The sequence below is a fragment of the Crocodylus porosus genome, unplaced genomic scaffold, assembly GCF_001723895.1.
Source record: "Crocodylus porosus isolate Cpor-Errol unplaced genomic scaffold, CroPor_comp1, whole genome shotgun sequence".
NCBI classification, from domain to species: domain Eukaryota; kingdom Metazoa; phylum Chordata; order Crocodylia; family Crocodylidae; genus Crocodylus; species Crocodylus porosus.
Window position 1 is genome coordinate 15,315,452 of NW_017728926.1, and position 18,591 is coordinate 15,334,042.

Below are 18,591 nucleotides of genomic sequence, written 5' to 3' on the forward strand. Positions count from 1 at the left end.
TCTCCCAGTAGATTAAGTGGCTATAATTGTCACAGCCAGCACAGATCGTCTGGCATTACCCACTCCAGCATGGTTTTTTCCAAGCTGTTTTTTCTCGTCATCCGAGCTTTATTACAATGCCTAAAATTGGTGGAAATTGAGCCCCTGGTTCTCTTAGGTGTTTTTTGGAAATAGCAGCAGTGTTGCCTTCCAGCCTCCAGATACGCTAGACTCCTTTATTCGTTCCTTGCTGCTGCCCTTCAGGGGCCTGTATTGCACTTGTGCGTCGAGGTTCATATCACCATTACAGAATGGGATCTTTTATCCCCCACAAAAAACAAAAACCCAACCCAAAACAACCTTGCTTTCTCAGGATTATTGCATTTGAAAGCTAAGTGCAGCTCAAGGCAGGGTGATGATGGAGCCATGTCATTTCATAGAGCGCAGGGCAACTGTGGGTTTGGGGAGTTTTTGCCCAGTCAGACTCGTGACATGAGTTTTGCTTTCAAGAATATGGGGTGCAGTTTCCCCCAAACCCCTGTACCCATCTCCTTGAAACTCGGCAGGCTTCATGCGCTCAGCAGAGGCTACCACCCCTGCAATTTTCCTCCAGATCGGACCAAAAAACAACCAAGTTATAGATATTTCATTGATTCCCCATTAAACCCTATGGCCGAATCTCTGAATCAGCTCTGGAGCTTCGGAGCCGATTCGGCCGGATCGAAGCAGGAAACCGATTCAGAGCTCTGAATCGAATTGCCGGCATCCGAATCAGCTGGATCCAAACTTGAATTGAATAGTTCCCTGTTCACACAGGCCTAGTCTATACATCTTCTTGGTAGTCTTTTGCATGTTGTGGCTCTAGGAGCATTTTTCTCCGATTTGGTAGAGCACGATTTTGCATTTGCTATTTTCACTTCATTTCCATGTCCTTTGCAAATCCATGCTGGTGAAATGCAAACTAGCACAGCCAAATTTGGATGACAAATGTCCCTTGACTATGCACAAATGTGGTTTCTATAAGCATCGTGAAAAGTACACGCCGAAGAGTTGATCCAAAGTGTTCCAGTGGAGAAGTTTTCTATCAGAAAATGACATTTCACTGAGATCAAAATATTCCATGGAAAATTTTAGTTGGAAAATAAAAGGAAAGAAAGTGGCTTAAAGTCCAAATGGTATCAGAATGGAGTGTTTTGCTTTAGGTTTCAGCCCCTCCTGTCTTTAGTCTCTTCCTTACTTTCCTGGTGCTGTTGCCCATCCCGTCATATATTCCTCTGCTTTAGATCGGGCTTGTGCAAAGCTTACCCAGCTTAAGGCTGCATTTGAGATTTGGTGTGAACTCAAGGGTCTCAACAAATTTGAGCGAGATGGCTTGGATCTCTTAACACAAAAGGGACGGCACAGAGGACTTGTAAGAAACTTGCGTGAAAAATTACCCTGATCTCTACGATATCAATCCAGAAAGGTGGAATGGCTTTGACTTGTCACTTTTTAATGAAACAATCCACGGAAACCTAATTAGCAATATATATGCAAGTTCCCATTAGGTGAGCCCCCTCACGACACCCAAGGTGCTGTCCCATAAGCCACGACGCATCTTTAAGAGGATGTTGTGCTCTACTGATGCAACAAATAGACAGGAGGAACTGAGGGTGGTGAAAGAGTGACAGCAGCTGAGGACTAATGCAGGCACCTTTATTTTGTCTAAACTAGCTGCTGGGAATGGAGGAGCTGATCCTTAAAGTGGCCTCAGATATGGTTCCCACCTTCACAGCCTGCAGAAAAGCAACTCGGTGCTTTATCTTGTCCCTAATCTATCCATTTCCCTCATCCATGCTGGCTCTGGCAAATGCTTGGAGGGGGGCAAGCCAGGATCCAGCCTTCCCTGGTCAGCGACCAACTTCCCTGGCTCTCAAACCCTCCCGCTCGGCCCCTAAAGGATCCAGAGCACCCACAGCTTCTATGATGAGCAGTGTCCTCCTCCCTCCTCCACTATTTCCCGTTTCCATATTGCTATTGTATTTCCGTGTCCTGCAGAAAGCGGGGTAGAATTGCACCTTATAGACTAAATCGGAGACGCATAAGCTTTTGAAAGCAGCAGTTCACTTCATCGGCGTACTAAGGATTGGCTAGAAATGAGCAGGCAGAAACATCCTGAGAGAGGCAGCACTTGGTTTGGACATCTGCCCCTGTCGAGAGCCTGGTAATGTTGGAAATATGCTAAGGGAACCGATTCAGACAGAGAAGCATCAAATGGACTCTTGCTCAGACGACCCTGTGGTGGTCCCGGCTGTGAAAAAGGTATCCGAACAAGAAATTTCATCCTCTAGGGATCAGCTCGTGGAGAGGAGAGAGCACCTACTACTGCTGCCTTTAGAGATCTTCCCCTAGCTCAGCTAATAGAGCCCCGAAGCTTGAGACCTGGGTTTGAAGGTTCAGCCCAGAAGAAAGGGCTGTGCATGTTTCAGACCGTCGCCGTGTCTGCGGGCCGCAGCTCACGTGACAAACCGAACCCCTCTGCCAGCTTTGTCCTCCGCTTAGCCAGAGTCCTTGTCCTCTGGTACGTCCTGGGCGTCGTTGGGGAAACGCTCCAGCGTGTTCCAGTCGGGCTTGAACTGGAGGATGTAGCACTTGGGGAGGTAGTTAGCCAGAAGGGTGCCCAGGACTGTGCTAAGGATGGCGCCCATCTGGGCGGCGGGCTTGTAGGTGGGCTTGATGGTGGTATAAGTGGCGATGAAGAAGATCCAGGTGAAGAAATAGGTCAGCATAGTGAACGTGATGCCCCGGGCCACGTTGTACTTCTTGCCTGAGGTCTGCACCATGAACGTGCAGAGGAAGCAGACGAAGGCCACGGCGCTGTTGAAACCGTGCACCAAGATGAAGAAGAGCCAGGACTGTAACCGGCAGTAGACCAGCGTCTCTGTGGGCAGCAGCTTGTAGTCGTACTCCAGCAGGGGAGGGGTGCTGCAGAGGGACCCAAGGCACAGCAGGCCCTCGACAAGGAAGCAGGAGGCCACCAGGATCCAGGCCCTCCTCTGGGTGACCCAGGGCAGGAGGGCGCGGGCGCAGCTCTTGAACTCGGTCACCAGGGCAATCTGGAGCGACTTGACGAGGAGGGTGGAGAAGCAGATGCTGAGGCACAGGGCGTAGACAGGGTGGTACATCAGGCAGATGTAATGGCTGGGCTTCCCTGCATGCAAGGCGGTGCTTACGCTCATCAGCGAGAGGCTGAGCAAGGCGCAGATGCTCATCCAGCCCCCGGCCGCCTGCACCAGGGGGGTGCCGAGGCTCTTGTAGAAGAGGGCAGCCGCCAGGCAGCTCAGGGCCAGGGCAACGAGCGTCAGGATGAGCAAGCCAACGGTGAGCGGCTCCCCCCAGAAGAGGTACCTCTCGGTCCGGTCCCAGCACTGGATGCTTTGAGCCGGCGACCACTGGTGCCGGGGGCAGGGAAAGCAGAACATGTCTTCTGCGAAGAGCCAGGAGAAGGCAGTGATGGCCTCGTGCCCCTGCCCCAGAGAGCACGCAGGGCCCCTGGGTCACGGCTGCCCGACCCCCTTCCTCTCCAAAGACTCCCATGCTTTCTGCCTTCACTGCCTTCCCCTGATCTCCCCGCTCCGCACATGCACGCGCGCCCCTCCGAGCCGCTGTCCCGCCGGGTCTGTGGCAGAAACGCCAGCACTTGAGCGAGACCAGGCGCTCCTGTCCCTCCTGCGCACAGGCCACGTCTTTGGGGCAGGGAAGAGCACCGAGCCGGACCCCGGGTTTCCTCCGCTCTCTCGAGCGGCAGGCCAGCGGCACTCACCCTTGCTGTCCTTGTAGGTGTTTCTGGGGCAGTTGATGCAGTCGTAACAGCAGAGGTGGAAGCCCTTCACGCGTTTCATCTGCCCTGGCTTGCAGTGGCTGAAGCAGGTGGACATCGGGTTCTGGATGACAAGGCGGAGGAAGGTGGTCAGGCCTGAGCAGCCGGCCTCGGCACGCGCTGCAACCAGCTAGCTGTGGGTGGGCTCTCCTGCCCTGGAGCTCTTCAGCCATGTGTCTTGTTCCCTCTACAGCTCAGGGAGACTCACTTCCAGCACACAGCTGGGGTCTGCGTGATAGGAGCAGGAGGAACTGGGCTCAGAGCAAGCAGCCCTGAGCAGGGAGCTGAAGGTGAGGCACGGTGTTCCCCTCGTCATCCTCGTCTCTCGTTACCTTGTTATCCTCGGTGTGGAACTGGATCAGGGACTCGTCGATGGACAGGGCGGTCTCGTAGTCCCCGATGGGGACGTGGTGGAGGGTGTGGTTCTGCCAGCTCCACAGCAAGATCTCGTAGCCCATGTTGGTGCTCTGGGACTGGTCGAACTTGAAGCTGTAGTTATTCACCTTGAACTGAAGCGTCCTCATGACCTCCAGCAGCTGCCGGAGGAAGGGGGAGACACGACTGGCCGCGGGCTCTGGGGGAGCAGGGCTGACCGCCCGGGCGCGGACGCCCGTGGGTGCAGCACGGCAGCAGAAGGGGAATGGGGGTCGGTCATCGCAGCCCCCGAGCTCCTGGGGAGGGGCAGGGGGCTGGAAGGAACTTCTCCATCCCTGTTTTAGCATTCGCCTTCGTGCGACGCTAACTCCGGGACAAGGCAAACGGCAACTACACCCGCTGTAGGGGCCAGGACAAGGGTGCAGGGGGCTACGGTGCTGGCTCAGGACCTGGCTCTACTCCAGTTCCTGGGGTGACCTTGGCAAATCACTTGCTGCCCTGTGCCTCCATTTCCCGATTTGTAAAGCGTGGCCGATGCTCCCGTGTGAAGTGCTGTGCCAGCAAGACACCCTGTTGCTCTGTGTTTTTTGCACCTGGGGGTCAGTCCTTGCTGGACCAGTAGCACCTCTCGCTCATCGACTGCGGAGTAGCCGAGGGGACACCCAGGGTCAAGCATGAGGTCAGTGGCCCTTGTCTTGTAGCTCTGCAGCTGCCCCAGGACCACACTGCGCCAGGCAGGGCAGGGCCAAGAGATGGGACCGCATGAGGCAGCAGTCTGGTCCTCTACGGCTAATCTGTGCTGTATCTGTGCTGCCCAGAGTGTGGATGCGGGACAGGGAAGAGGACGAAGCCCGCTCACGGATAGGGAAGGAGCCTGCAGGGTGACGCAGGGACCCGGCTCTCGCTCACCTGCCAGGATTTGATGGGCACCACGGAGCACCTTTCCTTCGTGCAGCCGAGCGCCTTGTGCAGGGCGTGGGCCACGCTGTACACAGCCACGTACACCGCGTAGGTCTGGCGGTGCATCACAAAGGAGGCCACGTCCTGCCAGCCCGCGCGGTTGCAGTGCTCGCACTGCGGGCCCAGCACCCCCGACTCCATCTGGCGGCTCCACTCCTGGGAGGCCTGGCAGAAGCTCTCCTGCTGGACGGAGGCGAAGAGCTGGGTGACGTACTCCACAAAGCCGGGTACCTCGCCGCCTTTGATGATGAAACCGATGACGGTCCCGATGGTGCGGATGCGAGGGATGGAGATGATGATGTCGGACATCACCCAGGCCTCGGTGGCAATCCAGACTTTCTGGCTCAGCCCCTTCTTGATGCAGCGCTCCAGCAGGGCCTGCGCCGGGCGGTCGATGGAGAAGAGCACGATGACGTTCACCTGGGTGGAGTTGACGTACTTAATCACCTCGTCCAGCTTCTCCCAGGAGTTCGGGGCTGGCCAGTTGGTGGGGATGACCCCCTCGTAGGCTATGCAGATCCCGTAGCTGGTGGCCAGGTTGATGAAGAGGCTCAGCCCTTCGCGGCCGTACTCGTCGTCGCTCCCGATGACGGCGATCCAGTTCCACTCGAACCTGTTGAGCAGGTGGATCATGGCCTCCACCTGCCGCTTGTCGCTGGGCACCGTGCGGAAGAAGGAGGGGTACAGCTCGCTGTTGCTCAGTTTGTCGGCGCTGGCTCCGTAGCTGACCTAGAGGGAAAGGGCGAAGCTGATTCTGGGGGCTGCGAGGATGAAAACCGGCGACTCCCCTCTGCCGAGCAGCTGCCACTGCCGCTTAATTCCTCCCTTGCACTCTCTCTCCCTTTGGTTCAAATGGGGCGTCTTGCCTGTGCGAGGGTCCAGCCTCCCCCTCATCTCTCTGGTCACAGCGGGCTTCGTGCTGCAAGGGCTGAGCCCCCCATGAGTCCTACAAGCCCCAGAGGGGATCAGGAGCGCTCAGTCCCTGGCAGTGAGCAGCATTCGCCTCCATTAGACCAACAACTGCTACCGAAACAAGAAGGGGCCTTTAGATGCATCCGCTGCCCCAACACGGCCCCCTTCCTTGCTGGGCTCTCTCACCGCCCCCTTGGGCACCTCCTTATCCCCACGCCACGCCTGGGCTGTGGGACAGTGCCGGGAAACCGAGGCACAGAGGAGCCAATCCAGAAGGTATTTGGGCTCCCCTGGAGTCAGGCTGGGGATCTGCGTGCACTGCCCAGGCTGAGGGTCTTGCCCGGGGTCGCACAGGGGACTGAGCTCCGACCTCCCACGTTCCCAGGCCAATGCTGTCACCGCCGCCCCGTCCCTCCTTTGACAGCCGTCGGGCCAAGCCTCCGGCCGTGCCCAGAGCGAGCGAGCCGTGGCCCCGCCGTTACCTGCGGGGTCAGGAAGAAGCTGAAGAGCTTGGCTGTCACCATGCAGAGGTCTGACGTGTGGGGCCCGATCACAGCGGCCACGCGGGGCTGGTAGTCGGTGTAGTTGCACAGGACGTCAATCCCGGTGCTGCGCTCCCGGGTCAGGAAGAGCAGGCTGGGCTGCAGGGCCACCACGGGCTCGAAGCAGCTGTCGTAGATCTCGTAGCCCAGCTGGACCCCCGGGAGCAGCGCTGTGGAGTTGTTGATCTCGTCCACCGTGAACTTCATGCCCAGAGCCCAGATGAGCCCCGCAGCGTACAACCTGCAGAGAGAGGAGACGGCACAGCCGGGACCCCTACCCCCTGCCTCCCCCACAGCCGGGGCAGCAGGACCCTCATGTGAAGGAGGAATTTCCTCCTTGCTCTTTGCCCCCTGGGCAGCCCCCGACGGCGGTAGCTCGGCCAACCAACACGGCCGGGCCAGCTCTGGAGCAGGGCATCGCCGGTGTGACGGGACCTTTGCCGTCTATTGCCTGGGCGCTTCTTCAGCAAACCCCTTTGGCTCCAGAGCTGGGTTGGCAGGCGCCTTACCTGGATTCAGCGATTTGGCAACTGAGCTGGGAGGGGTGGCTATCACAGGAGAAACCCAGGGGCAATCGGGACCCCGTGTTCCTGGCTTGACCTTCAGGTCTGCTTGGCAGCTGTCACAGCGGGGCTGGGACATTACCCTCCGTCTTCTCATTGCTTTCACGTGGAGGGAAGTGGGGCTAACGGCGTGATGAGGAGAGCCGCCCTGGGCAGCCCACGTAGGCGCCACAAACGCAAGCGACTCCACAAACCCCGCGCAGCAATACTGACTGCAAAGCATGAGACTCCTCCGCCTCCTGCCATGCATGCCCCGTTCCGCTCCGTACAAATGAAACGTGGTATGCCGGTAAGAGCAGAGCCCAAACCACGTTTGATTCCTGGGAAACTCGTTCCCTCTGCCCCGAGGTCGACTCGAAGCAACGAATGCATCCAGAGCGGCCGGGTTTCCCACCGGGCGCTGCTGAGACGCTTCCTGCTTCCATCCAGAGCGGGCGGCTGCGCCGGGGTTTGCTTGGGAAGGGCGGGCATCTCTTCCCCATGTTTTGCTTGGGTATGCGCTCCTTTAGCAGCCTGGCTTGCCTTGCCCTGTCGCGAGTGTGAGCGTGCAGAGGCCACCAGCCAAGGAGGTTCCCCTCTCGTTCTCTCCCCTTGCTCTCCAGTTGAGAGCGGTGCCTACCTCCCCTTCACCTAGCTGCCTGCCTACCCCCCGTTGCAGTGCCTGCGCATTAAGCGTGGGTGTAAATGCTTTGCAGGTGGTTGCCTCTGATGGGGGAGCGAATAGCATCAGCGGGAGAACTCGGATGGGTCTCCCGTTGCAGCGTGCCAGTCGCCACCGCTATGTCCTCAGCGCTTCATCCTGCCAGGCACCATCACCCGGGCACCCAGGGTGCCCACACGGGGCACCCCCACCCTCCCCTAGGCCCCGTGTCAGCTCGGGCCAGGCCCAGGCCCCGACCCCAACCCTGACCTACCTTTCGCACACAACAGCCGTGGGCTCCACCCGCGCGCTGAGGTTCACGGTGTTGATGCCGAATGGGAACAGCCCTCCCAGGATGTAGTGGCCAGGCCTCTTGAACTGAGCCGACATGCACGTGAGCGCGTGGGCTGCCGCGCTGCCAGCGCTCAGGAGCAGCAGCAGGATGCCGGCCATGGCTTTGCTGTCCCGCAGCCGGTGCTTGCAGGGGCGTTTAAAAAGACAGAGGTGTGGGGGTGGATGGAGGGGGCGGCATCAGCAAGCCCCGGGGGCTCTTGCTGGAGGGGAGCGGGACGCTGGAGAATTTGCTTAGCAAAGTGCATTTAAGGAGGGATTTTGTGCTCGCCGCTCGGCAGTCAAATGCACAGCTCTGCCCTCCTGGCATCATCTGCAAACCATGAGCCCAACCCCAGGTGCCATCTCAGTGAGGAGCCTTTGTGCAGGGGGCAGGTGAGGAGGAGGTGGCATGGGGGAGACTGGCACTGATCTGAACCAAGCTGGCTTTGCATAAAAAGAAAAAGCCTTTGCAGGGTTTTGGAGGCTGCCACCTGCTTGCAAATTCCAGGGACGCCTCATCCGGCGTCTCCTCTCGCAGCCCTCGGCCCGTCGGGCTCCTCCCCGCGCGCGGGGCCTGGTCGGTGAGGCGCTGGGTGCCTTCTGGTTGTATCCACATTGCGTAGCGAGAGCTCGGGAGTCGGCCCGTCTGTCCGGGGCGTTGGCCTCCCTCAAGCGATGCTGCCGCTCCGCCTGTCTCTTGGAGAGCCGTGGCCGCGTACGGCGGCGACGGGCCAGGTGGGAGTGAGGCAGGCGCGCACCTTGGGGATACCCGACGGAGGTCTGAAGCTCAGAAACGGGGGAGCATCTGCTCTCGGGTCGCTCGCGTTGGGTGGAAGGACTGACTGCCGGAGCGCATTGCCCAGCCCCTGCTGGGGTCCCCCCCGGTCCCCCTGACCTGCCCATTGACTTGCGTGGCTTGCAGTGCTTGGCCCAGGGCTGGGAAATGCTCACGGGCAAGTCGGAGAGGACACAGGCACCCCCCAAATCTTACTGGGCTACATGGGGGAGGGGGGGTGTAGTAGCACCTGGAGACCCCACTTGCGATCGGGGCCGCATTGTGCCGGGTCCTGTGCAAGTGCATGGGAGAGGCTGTCCCCACCCTGAAAAGTAAGTCTAGGCTGATGGAGGGGTGGAAGGGAAGGATGGGGCATTTGGGGGCTGACCTTGTCAGAAGCTGAAGCCATTGAAAGGCAACAAGCTTCTACAGGCTGAAGACACTCTGAGCATGAGAGCTCCTAAATCACTTGGGCAGTTTTTAAATGCTTCTCTCTCTGGCCTGCCCAGGGGCGCCCGGTGTCTGTGGCAGAGCTAGCTCAGCCCACGCAGCTCCTAATCCGGCACCATAACCCCAGGACTGTCTTGCCTCTCCTGCTACCGCCCATCTGCAGCAGATGCACCTGCTCGCCTTGTCTCAGCGCTGCAGACGGGTTCGAGTTCGAGCAGCGGTTCCAGTCGTCTGTCCCTTCCTACTAAGTCAATAATTCACCTGGACTGGCGGGAAAAGGAGGGAAAAGGAAAGGGAGGGAAAGCAAGAAAAATTGTTGGCAGTCGAGAGTGTAAATATCCCATATCTTTTGCAATAAAAGGCTTCAGTGGGGACCATTAATCAGTCACAGCAAGCACCAGGCGCGCTGCTCTGAGGAGCCCGGGATACGATTTCCTGGCAGGGCCTGATCAGTCATCGCGTGCTGCAGTGACAGATCGCAAGGGCGCGCCACGCTGCTGCGCTGGGAAGAGCAGACCCGGTTTCTTGCTTCCGGCCGCCTTGAGCCTAGCAAGTGAGCTGGGCTTTACTTCGGGTCGAGCCTGTGAAGCTGGGTGGTCGGTCATCAGGACGTGTCTGCTCCGTCAAACGTGCCTCTGCTGCGGGGTGTCCTCCCTGCCTCTGCTGGGGCTGATGCAGGGAGACGGCAGGACTTGGGCCCTTCCTAAGTGCTTCCCACCCGGGGAAACACCGTTCCTAGTGACCCAAGGGAGGACTATGGGCAGATGGGAGTCGGGGTCAGGACTCCTGGGTTCTGGCCTTGGGATTGCTGTCCCTTTACTGCTTGATCCAGGAAAGGTGACTTCCTACCCTCCAGGCTGCAGTTTACCTGTTAGGGAGATGATTCGGTTGCTACCTGTCTCCGAGGGGCATTTCCCAGAACATATAAAGAGGCTAACAGGCCTAGAAAACGTGGTGTAGGAGGAAAGGTTGGGAGAGGAGGTTGCTGGAAAGAGAAGAGACCAGTTGGAGAAGGATTAATGAGTTTGCAGTGCAATACGGGGGATTTAAAGTGGAGATTGGGAAGAACTTTCTGCCCACAAGGACGGTCGAGCACGGGAACAGGTAGCGACAGAAGTGAAGTGGGAGAGGTGCAGTGGGGTGAGACGAAGCCTCTTCGGGGATGGTTTAGCCAGGGCTGGTGCAGCCTCGAGCAGGGGGTTGGACTAGGCGATCTCCTGAGGTCCCCGGCAGCCCTACGGTTTTATGAGCAGAGAAGCCCTTCTCGGCACGCAGTGCACGGGGTGTGATGGCTCCATGCTTAAGCCTTTCCAGCTGGCACAGCCGGGGAATGAACCCTCCATACCCCAAAGTCCCGGGGAGCGGCAAACCTTCCCTGGGGAGCAGGGGAGCCAAGCCGCGCACTTCTGCAGTGCAGAAGCCAAAGGGAATTGGCACCAGCCCATGCTGGCCACAGAGGCCATCCCGGCAGTGTGCCCTTGCCCAGGAGCTGGGTTTGGCAGGAAAGCAGAGCGGTCCTCACCTTGCTCAGTTAGCCTGTGGGGTCTGGCTGGGGCCGTCCTACAAGCGTAGGGCCTGGCTCTGTTCGCTCGCATCAGCCCATCCAGGCCAGATCCATTCGAAGAAACGGGCTTGCGTATCCCGAGACGCGCGTCTGGCTGGAATATGCTCCCACCTGCCCTCCGATTGCCTTCCCCGGCCCTCGCCTTCTCCCCGTCTCTCTCTCTCCGCTGCACGTTAGCTCTTTTCCTGCAACGAAGGATTGTTTGCCGCTTGCTGCGGTGACTCCGTGGCAGGACGAATGGGAGCGTGTGATCAGGAGCCTTATTCTGGGCCCCGGCTACTGCTCATCTCCAGCAGACGTTTTGTGCACAAAAGGGGCCCTGAATAGGACAGCAGCAGCTCAGGGCCTGTTGGCGAGAGCAGACGTCTCCAGGGAATGGTCCGATCTGCCGCCCTTGGACCTGATCTTCCCCTTCTGCTGAGCCATTGCTTTGTTTGAACTGGAAAGGAAATCCATCAGCTCATAGGTGGGCACGCAGAGTCCCCTTTGCACACGCACGGGCAGAGATGACGCGGTGACTAGTCACCCCGCATGTGCGTCTTAGGCTTCTCTGGGCACGCACTAACCAGTCACTCCCCTGCCTTGACCAACACTGTGATGGGGGTTTCCGCTTTTGCTGGTGTTGTGCTTTCCAGCTGGGTGCAAGGGGTTGATGTGGCCGTCTACGCCAATCTTTGAGTCGCCGGCTGCCTCTGGATGCAGGGGGCTGGATCCATGGCACAGGGAGGGACTGGTGTTGCACGAGTCTGCACTCCCATGGGTGGGACGTGCGAGCCCTGCGCTTGCAGGCAGAATCGAGACCGGCTCTGGACTTCTCTCCAGACTCGGGTCTGGATCGGGACCATGCCCATCTGCATGCACTGGAGGGAGGGGTGAGCATTAGAAAGCCCCGTAGCCGCTCTGCCTGGGATGAGTGCAGAGCAAAGTCACACTATGGTTTAGACGTGCCTGAAGCCCTTGAGAGACTAAGAAATGAAAATGCTGTGTTGTTACAATAAATACAGCCCCTTCCTCACTTGGTGCTTTGGGAGAGCCAACTTTAAGCACCAAAGCAATTCAGGTGGGCACAAATGCACAGGATTCCCCCTCTTCCCCCCAGCCCCAGCTTGAACCAGGTGAAGACTTCAGTGCGATGGCAAAGGCTGGCAATCTGGGCAGGGGAGCAGCAACGAGACGGCAGGCCCAGGCACGGTTCAGACAAGGCTGCTCCGTGACTCCGAGTTAACGATGCTGTCGTTTGCCTACCAAATAAGTGCTGTAGCTCATGTCCCTTACTGAGCAATTACAGAGGAATTATATGTCTCCCAGTCGCCTCAGACATGGGGGCAGCCAATAACTCTTCTCTCGCTTGTCACTTGCTCCTCTTACATCGAGGTCGTGCTGTTCTTTCAAGTAATAATTCCCATCCCCGGCGGGTCATAAACTCTCGCTATTGCTGTGATCAATCTAAGGGGTTTGGGGAGCCGATTAAAGCACGTGCAATAGTATTTGATGTCTCAAGTTTCACTGTGGGACGGAGCCGACCTCAGGATTATTTTTCTGCTCTCACGGAGACAACGGGAGAGAGACGTTCTGGAATGGAGAAGTTTTCCCTGATAAATTCACTTTTTTCCACCCGCCTAGGGCCAGTCCTGATTTTCCTGCCAAACCTGATGCTGGGGTTGCATGGACAAAGAATGTGAGTTTGCCGGGGGTGTAGATGCCAAAAGCTTTCTTTAAGCCCCTGGGGAAAGGGACAGCAATAAAAATGCCATCCAAATCCATTTTAGAAATCCAAGCGCTGGGACTTGTTTCGTTAAGACAGTCAGTTAATGGCCAGTTGATGGTCCTTGCTCAAACCCCTAAACCTTTGTGGTCTACTGATAGTGAATTACTCCATGATGGATAAATCTCTCAAGCTCAATAGAGACAAGAAGCTGAAAGCTCGGAGGCGAAGCTCCCCCTTTGGGGTCTGCTGACATTTCACTCCATAAAGCAGTGAACAGACAGGGACAGCTCTGGCTGGGGGTTTGATCTCAAACCCACTTCGGACCAATGCTTTCCAAGAGCACTGCTCTTAAATTACAAGCATTGTCCTCCTCAGGCTACTTTACAGGGGCTCCAGGGAACCGAGGGACTCTCCACCTGTCCTGTACCAGGATCCTACTCAACACCATGCAACTGTTTGGGGAAGCCCTTTCGTCCTGCTGAGCCTTGGGAAATAAAACAAGGAGGAGAGGAGCTATTCCTAAGCGGAGAACACATGTTCTGAAGCCGGGTCAGACGCTACGTGGCTTTGTGAATAAATTATTCAGCATTCTCCCCTGACAGGCCAGCTGGGGCTTGAGGGCGGTGGTGATAAAATGCCAGCAGAAGAATGTAAAATAGTTGTTGTGAAGACATGGAGTCAGACATTAAATACTGCCATTAAGTGCAGCCAGCTTCTCCAGGGACGCACTGCGCGTTTCTCCTGTTACAGATGCTCTCTCCTCGTCCTGGCTATTCACTCTCATTGGGACCTATTAGTCCCCAACCTTTCAAGTTGTTTCCGAGGTACCGAATTTATTCTCCCATCCCCAGATTCTTTGAGCCTATTCATCCAAAGGCACAAAGACTCATTTTGCAGCTAAAGCTCCCTATGTCACAGCCTTTGCTGGTTTTCAAATTGCACTGGGAAAAAAACAACTCTACGTAAAGGTGACCTGCAGTGCAATATGGTTGAGGTTTATTTTTAAAAGAGCGGTAGATTGATGCATTCAGTGACCCAGGGTCAGGGTAGGAGCTAGTCACAGGCAGGAGGAATCTCAAACACTTTTTCTCTTTAAGTCTAGGAGACTGTGGCCCACGAACCTCTGAACCTCACTCGATTGTTGCTGGACTATGCTTGGGCAGGCAGCTTCATTGTGCAGTGGGAAAGTAAGTGGTGCTGCTATTTTTTACAAGAGATGTTGGGCATATTTCTCTCCTATGGCACTGCTACATCTTTAATGGAAATAAGGGGTATGTTTTAGAGCATGACAGTGCATCTACTTTAGGACCAAGGTTTTTCCATCAGCTTCACATCACGGGAAGACTGATCATATGAGAACCTCTGGACTTAGCCCCCAGGTCCACTGCTCTTTTTATTTGCTCAGCTTTTATTTATGCCCCGGTATTAATGTAAAGCAGAGGTGCTAGTCTCCGCTTCTGGACTGAAACGCTGCTTTCCTTAAGTGGTTTAGGGACGTGATATTGGGTTCATTCCTGTGTTGTCTCACCTTGTGAGAACAAACTAAATTGTAGGCTTCCTGAGCTGAAGTGGAAGTTATTGTACACTGCTTGATGGCAGCAGCGCAAGCTCCTTACTGAGGTTTCTTTGAACCATTGTCGCCCCTTCCAGAAAAGTCCAGGGTGCAAAGGTAGGAACAGGAGCAGTGTGAATCAGAGTTCATGGTTCAAGTGTGCAAGGTAGATTTGAAGACTAAGCACAAATTTGTGGGGGAGCAGGAGTAATTTAGCACGTGGCTGATTCAAGGGCAACGTGCATAGAAGCAGCAGATAGCTGCTCAGTTCTTCAGCTTCCTCTTCCAAAATGTTCAGCTAGTAAGCTCCCTCTGGTGTACTAGTGCACTCATTGCAACCAGATTTTTTTTTTGATCTAATAAAAAGGTAAGTCACAAAAAATTATCAGCTCTGAACTAAGAGTTCTGCATTTCTCATTGCAACCTGACTTTAAAAAGGAGCATTCATCCCTGCAGTTGTAGTTCTGCTTGTCGCGCAACAGTCCCTGCTTCAAAGTGGGCCACCAAACCCTCTGGTAGCTTGGGCCCTGACCTGCAGACAGGCACATTCAGAAGTCAGTGGGGATCTGCACCAATTGCCAGGCTCCACCATCAACGAGCAGTTATGAACAGAGGCAAGGGGAGCTGAAGTGGCCAAGAGATCTTAGACAAGCGGCAGAGTGCACCGAGCAAAGGACAGTTGCAGTGCTGAAAGCTGCGCAGTTCTCATTTAGCAGCACACGCACGGAGGAGCCGGCTAGAGATGTTACCGAGACGACAGCCGGGAGTTTGCCTTGTGTATTTTTGTAAGAGTGTGTTTCTGAAGCAGCCCAATATATAAACCGCCTACCCCGAATAAAAAAAGGAGAATTAATATAAACAGCACACGGAGATGTAGCACCGACAGGCCGACTTTAATGGGAAAAAACAAGGCAAGTAAGTTATGTTTCAACTCCTGCCCTTAAACTTTTGGTCTGACAAGATGAGTACTTAGCTTGGACATATCAAGGGAGAACAAACAAACCACCTGTACGTGGTAAAACTGCTGTCTTTGTATTAGTCCCACGGAACACAAACATTACATTCATTTCCGGGCAATACATGGCACAAAACCCATCAATAAGCAACACAATATGCCCCCAAAGCACCAGCTGCCTCTCATCAGGAGAAGCTGAACTGAGAAAGTTTTTATGCTGGCTATCACAGAATAAAACATCCCCGAGTGTTTCTTAAAAGGTGGCACATGGAGCTACCTGGATTGTCTTCATGCATAATTTGCTCCATGGCACTGCGTGCAAAAGCAGCATTTTTAAAAGGTCAAAAATCTTCACGTGGAAGGAGAATAACACATTTCACAGAGCTTCCTTAGAGCATGGACACACACCGACCATGGTTAAGAGGTATTTATTATGGCTGGCACTGGACAGGAAAGCCTTCCTTTTCCAAGTCCCTTAGCTAAACGGTTTTCCATAGAGAGACACCAATCAGCCAGACAGAGGTGCTTTCTACAAACTTCAGTTAAGGGTTTGGTCTCATTTGTAATCAACAAGCTAAGCTGCTAATTACCCAGCTGCTCATGCTTTGCATTAAGCCAAAGGTCACACAGGCCTTCCAACATCTGAAAGAGGGAGGCATTCCTGTATGACAGCGCTCTGTGGGAGCAAGTTATTTTATGTAACTTAACAGACAATAATGTTAACTAGACTGAACCCTGTGAGGTAACACTGAATTCCTGTGTCCCACAGGATAAATCAGCAGGCATTTTAGTGTCTAGGGTTATTCTGTTTTAGTGTTTTTCAGAACACAGGTAGTGGTAGTGGCTCTCAGGATACAAAACACATCCAGGGCTTTCCAAATTCAAGTACACTGCCTTATTTACATGTCCCTTCTTATTTATCCTATACTTTAGCAAACGAGAATCCACACTAAAATAGCAACAGAACTTGCATAAATATTTGCCTTTTGTTTAAAACCTAACATTTAGTTGGTCTGGAAACCATTACAGCTTTGGCGAGAGGCGGGGGAAGAAGCTGCACACACTGATTTGATATACAACACAAGTTACAATCAGCCCAAGGCATTTTGTTTCTCCAAGCCTCCAGCATTCCCATTGTTTCCTCAAGCTTATTATATTGTTATGCAGCCTCTATATATACAGTCCTCAAAATGCATAAAACTCTGCACAGTTTTGTAGTTTAGTATCATGAGGAAGCTGCTTTAGCGTATGCCACAAGTCAGAACAGCAAAGAGCAAGAGGGGATAGAAAGAAGGAATAGAAAAGGATTCCCTGCTCTGACATGCCTGCATAGAAACGAAGAGACAAATACGTTACAGTATCACAGTTCAATGCTCCTGAACTCTTTTTGAGTGGAGGGGAAAGCAGAGGAGAACACGCAAGAATGATCTGCTATTAATGACAAACAATTTTCAAGGAGATCTAAGCTCAACTGCTTCTTCCAAGAGAAAGCATTACAGTTACCAGAGCCCAGGAATAAAAGTGCATCAAACTAAAGAGCAAAATTCAAGGCTCTGGTATGTCCCAAGGATTTCTCCCTTGTCCCTGAACAGGAGGATGAACAGACCTCCCCAGCGTTCCTGCTTCAAGGTAAAAATTAAGTGATCCGTCATTTCTGGGTCCTATATCCAGTTTTCTAAAGAACTAGAAAAAAAAAAAAAAAAAAAATCAGATAAAGTTTGGAAAGGAACCCAAGGGACAGGAGAGAGATGAAGGATCCCTTGAAGCACGAGCAATAGCATATAGCTTTGGAATGATCTCTCTTTCTTTCAACAAAACAGAAGCCAAAACATGGATGCTATCATGAGACAAGAAAAGCACTCAGATTTGGCTGCAGTCTATTAGCAATATATGAGAGGTGACAGTGGAACAGAAGAGGAAAGACCCCAAGCTTTAGTGCATATCAGCAGGTTCTAGTTTACACGTGTGCACAGCGATAAGGAGCGTGGGTCCCTGCATGTCACACTACCGAGACAATGCAATCAAACCCCACCCTCTTCCCCCCCATCAAGGAAGGTCGAGCATTTTATGCTTTGCATACAGCTCCTCTGTGATCTCATAGACTTTGCAGACATAAGGTAAGGCTTCCCCCAGCATATCTACCGCCTCCTCGGGAGTGCCAAGATTCATGTTTTCCAGGAATGCATTTCGGGTGGGCAAAGCACGGAAAGCCAGTGTGGCGGCCTTGCGAATAACCCAGGGGTGGTAGTTTGCTAAGGAGGCATTGTACGAGTTTGTGCAGATCACAGACGTCTTGGAGTCCTCTTGGCTGGTCCTCAGCCCCTCGAGAAACATCTGCAGCCAGTGAAGGGCTCGGTGGAGGCGCAAGATGGCCCGGCAGCCTGACTCTGGGCACTCCCCTTGGTTTTTGAGGCCGACCAGGCCGTTGGCCAACTCATACTCCACCATGGACTGAAGAGTCTCGTATCTCTCCCGCTGGTCGCTGCTGCGGTACTTCTCCATGATCTGTATTTTGGTCACCGCGTCTTTTGACACGAAGGAAAAAATCGTGCCCAGGCTGTTCAGAAACCTACCATCAAACCACAAAAACCTCATTATGCAACAGGAAGAGGGAGTTGGAGAAACGCTGCTGAAACAGCAGCAACAGCAATAGAAAAAAACCCAAAGCTCTGAGATTGAGTGGAGTTTAGGGGCCAGGCCACTAATGCATACAGGAAAATACAGCAGCGCTGTCTCTTGAGCAGAGCGGCACAGCCTTTGTAGACTCCTGGCTGCTTCCCATCACACCCATGGGCTCAGCAGCTCCCCATTTCAGAGGCTCAGTTATTTATTACTGTATTTACCTGCTTGAGGAGGAGCTAAAACAAAGGAGGAGCAGCAGATGGGGGGGGCAAACACAAAGCTGGGGGGGAGTCTATTTGGGGCAGAAAAAACCCCTCCCCCCCACTGCAGGGGTGGGGGATAAGGAACTGGTGTGTGCGGTGTGTATGATAATACAGTAGGACTTAGCAGAAGGTACGCGGGAGAATACGGTACCTGCAGGGAGGCACGCATGTACACGGGAGATTACGGTACTAGGAGAGAGGGGCATGCATATGTATCTAGGAGAATATGGTACTAGGAGCGAGGTAGTGCACGCGGGAGAATACGGTACCGGAAGGGAAGTGCGCGTGCAGGCGGGAGAATACGGCCCCGCACCCCCCCTTACCTGATGAGCCCGTTCCAGCCGCGCAGGTAGGGGTCCATGAGTACGGTCTGCTCCGCCGTGAGGCAGGCCCGGAAGGCGGCCAGCACCTCCCGCAGGCAGAAGCCGTCCTGCCGCTCAGCCATGGCCTTGCCCCTGAGCACTCGCACCCGGCGTTTCCCCCCCCCGCCCACCCCTCCGCGCCAGCCAATCACCATCGAGTTCTCTTCCGCACTGTCG

General features: G+C 54.7%; 2 protein-coding genes across 2 annotated transcripts; both read right to left on the reverse strand.

Moving 5' to 3' along the window:
• Positions 1-1,339: 1,339 nt before the first annotated feature.
• TAS1R3 (taste 1 receptor member 3) lies at positions 1,340-8,302 on the reverse strand. The gene is made up of 6 exons (XM_019541580.1): positions 8,105-8,302; positions 6,568-6,868; positions 5,123-5,902; positions 4,171-4,374; positions 3,782-3,902; positions 1,340-3,445 (listed from the first exon to the last, which is right to left on the reverse strand). The coding sequence occupies exons 1-6, from the start codon at positions 8,281-8,283 to the stop codon at positions 2,517-2,519; spliced, it is 2,514 nt and encodes an 837-aa protein (XP_019397125.1). The 5' UTR covers positions 8,284-8,302; the 3' UTR covers positions 1,340-2,516.
• A 6,784-nt stretch (positions 8,303-15,086) lies between these two features.
• On the reverse strand, positions 15,087-18,544 carry CPTP (ceramide-1-phosphate transfer protein). The gene is made up of 2 exons (XM_019541581.1): positions 18,376-18,544; positions 15,087-17,736 (listed from the first exon to the last, which is right to left on the reverse strand). Exons 1-2 carry the CDS (start codon positions 18,495-18,497, stop codon positions 17,214-17,216), a joined length of 645 nt encoding a protein of 214 aa, XP_019397126.1. The 5' UTR covers positions 18,498-18,544; the 3' UTR covers positions 15,087-17,213.
• Positions 18,545-18,591: the final 47 nt, after the last annotated feature.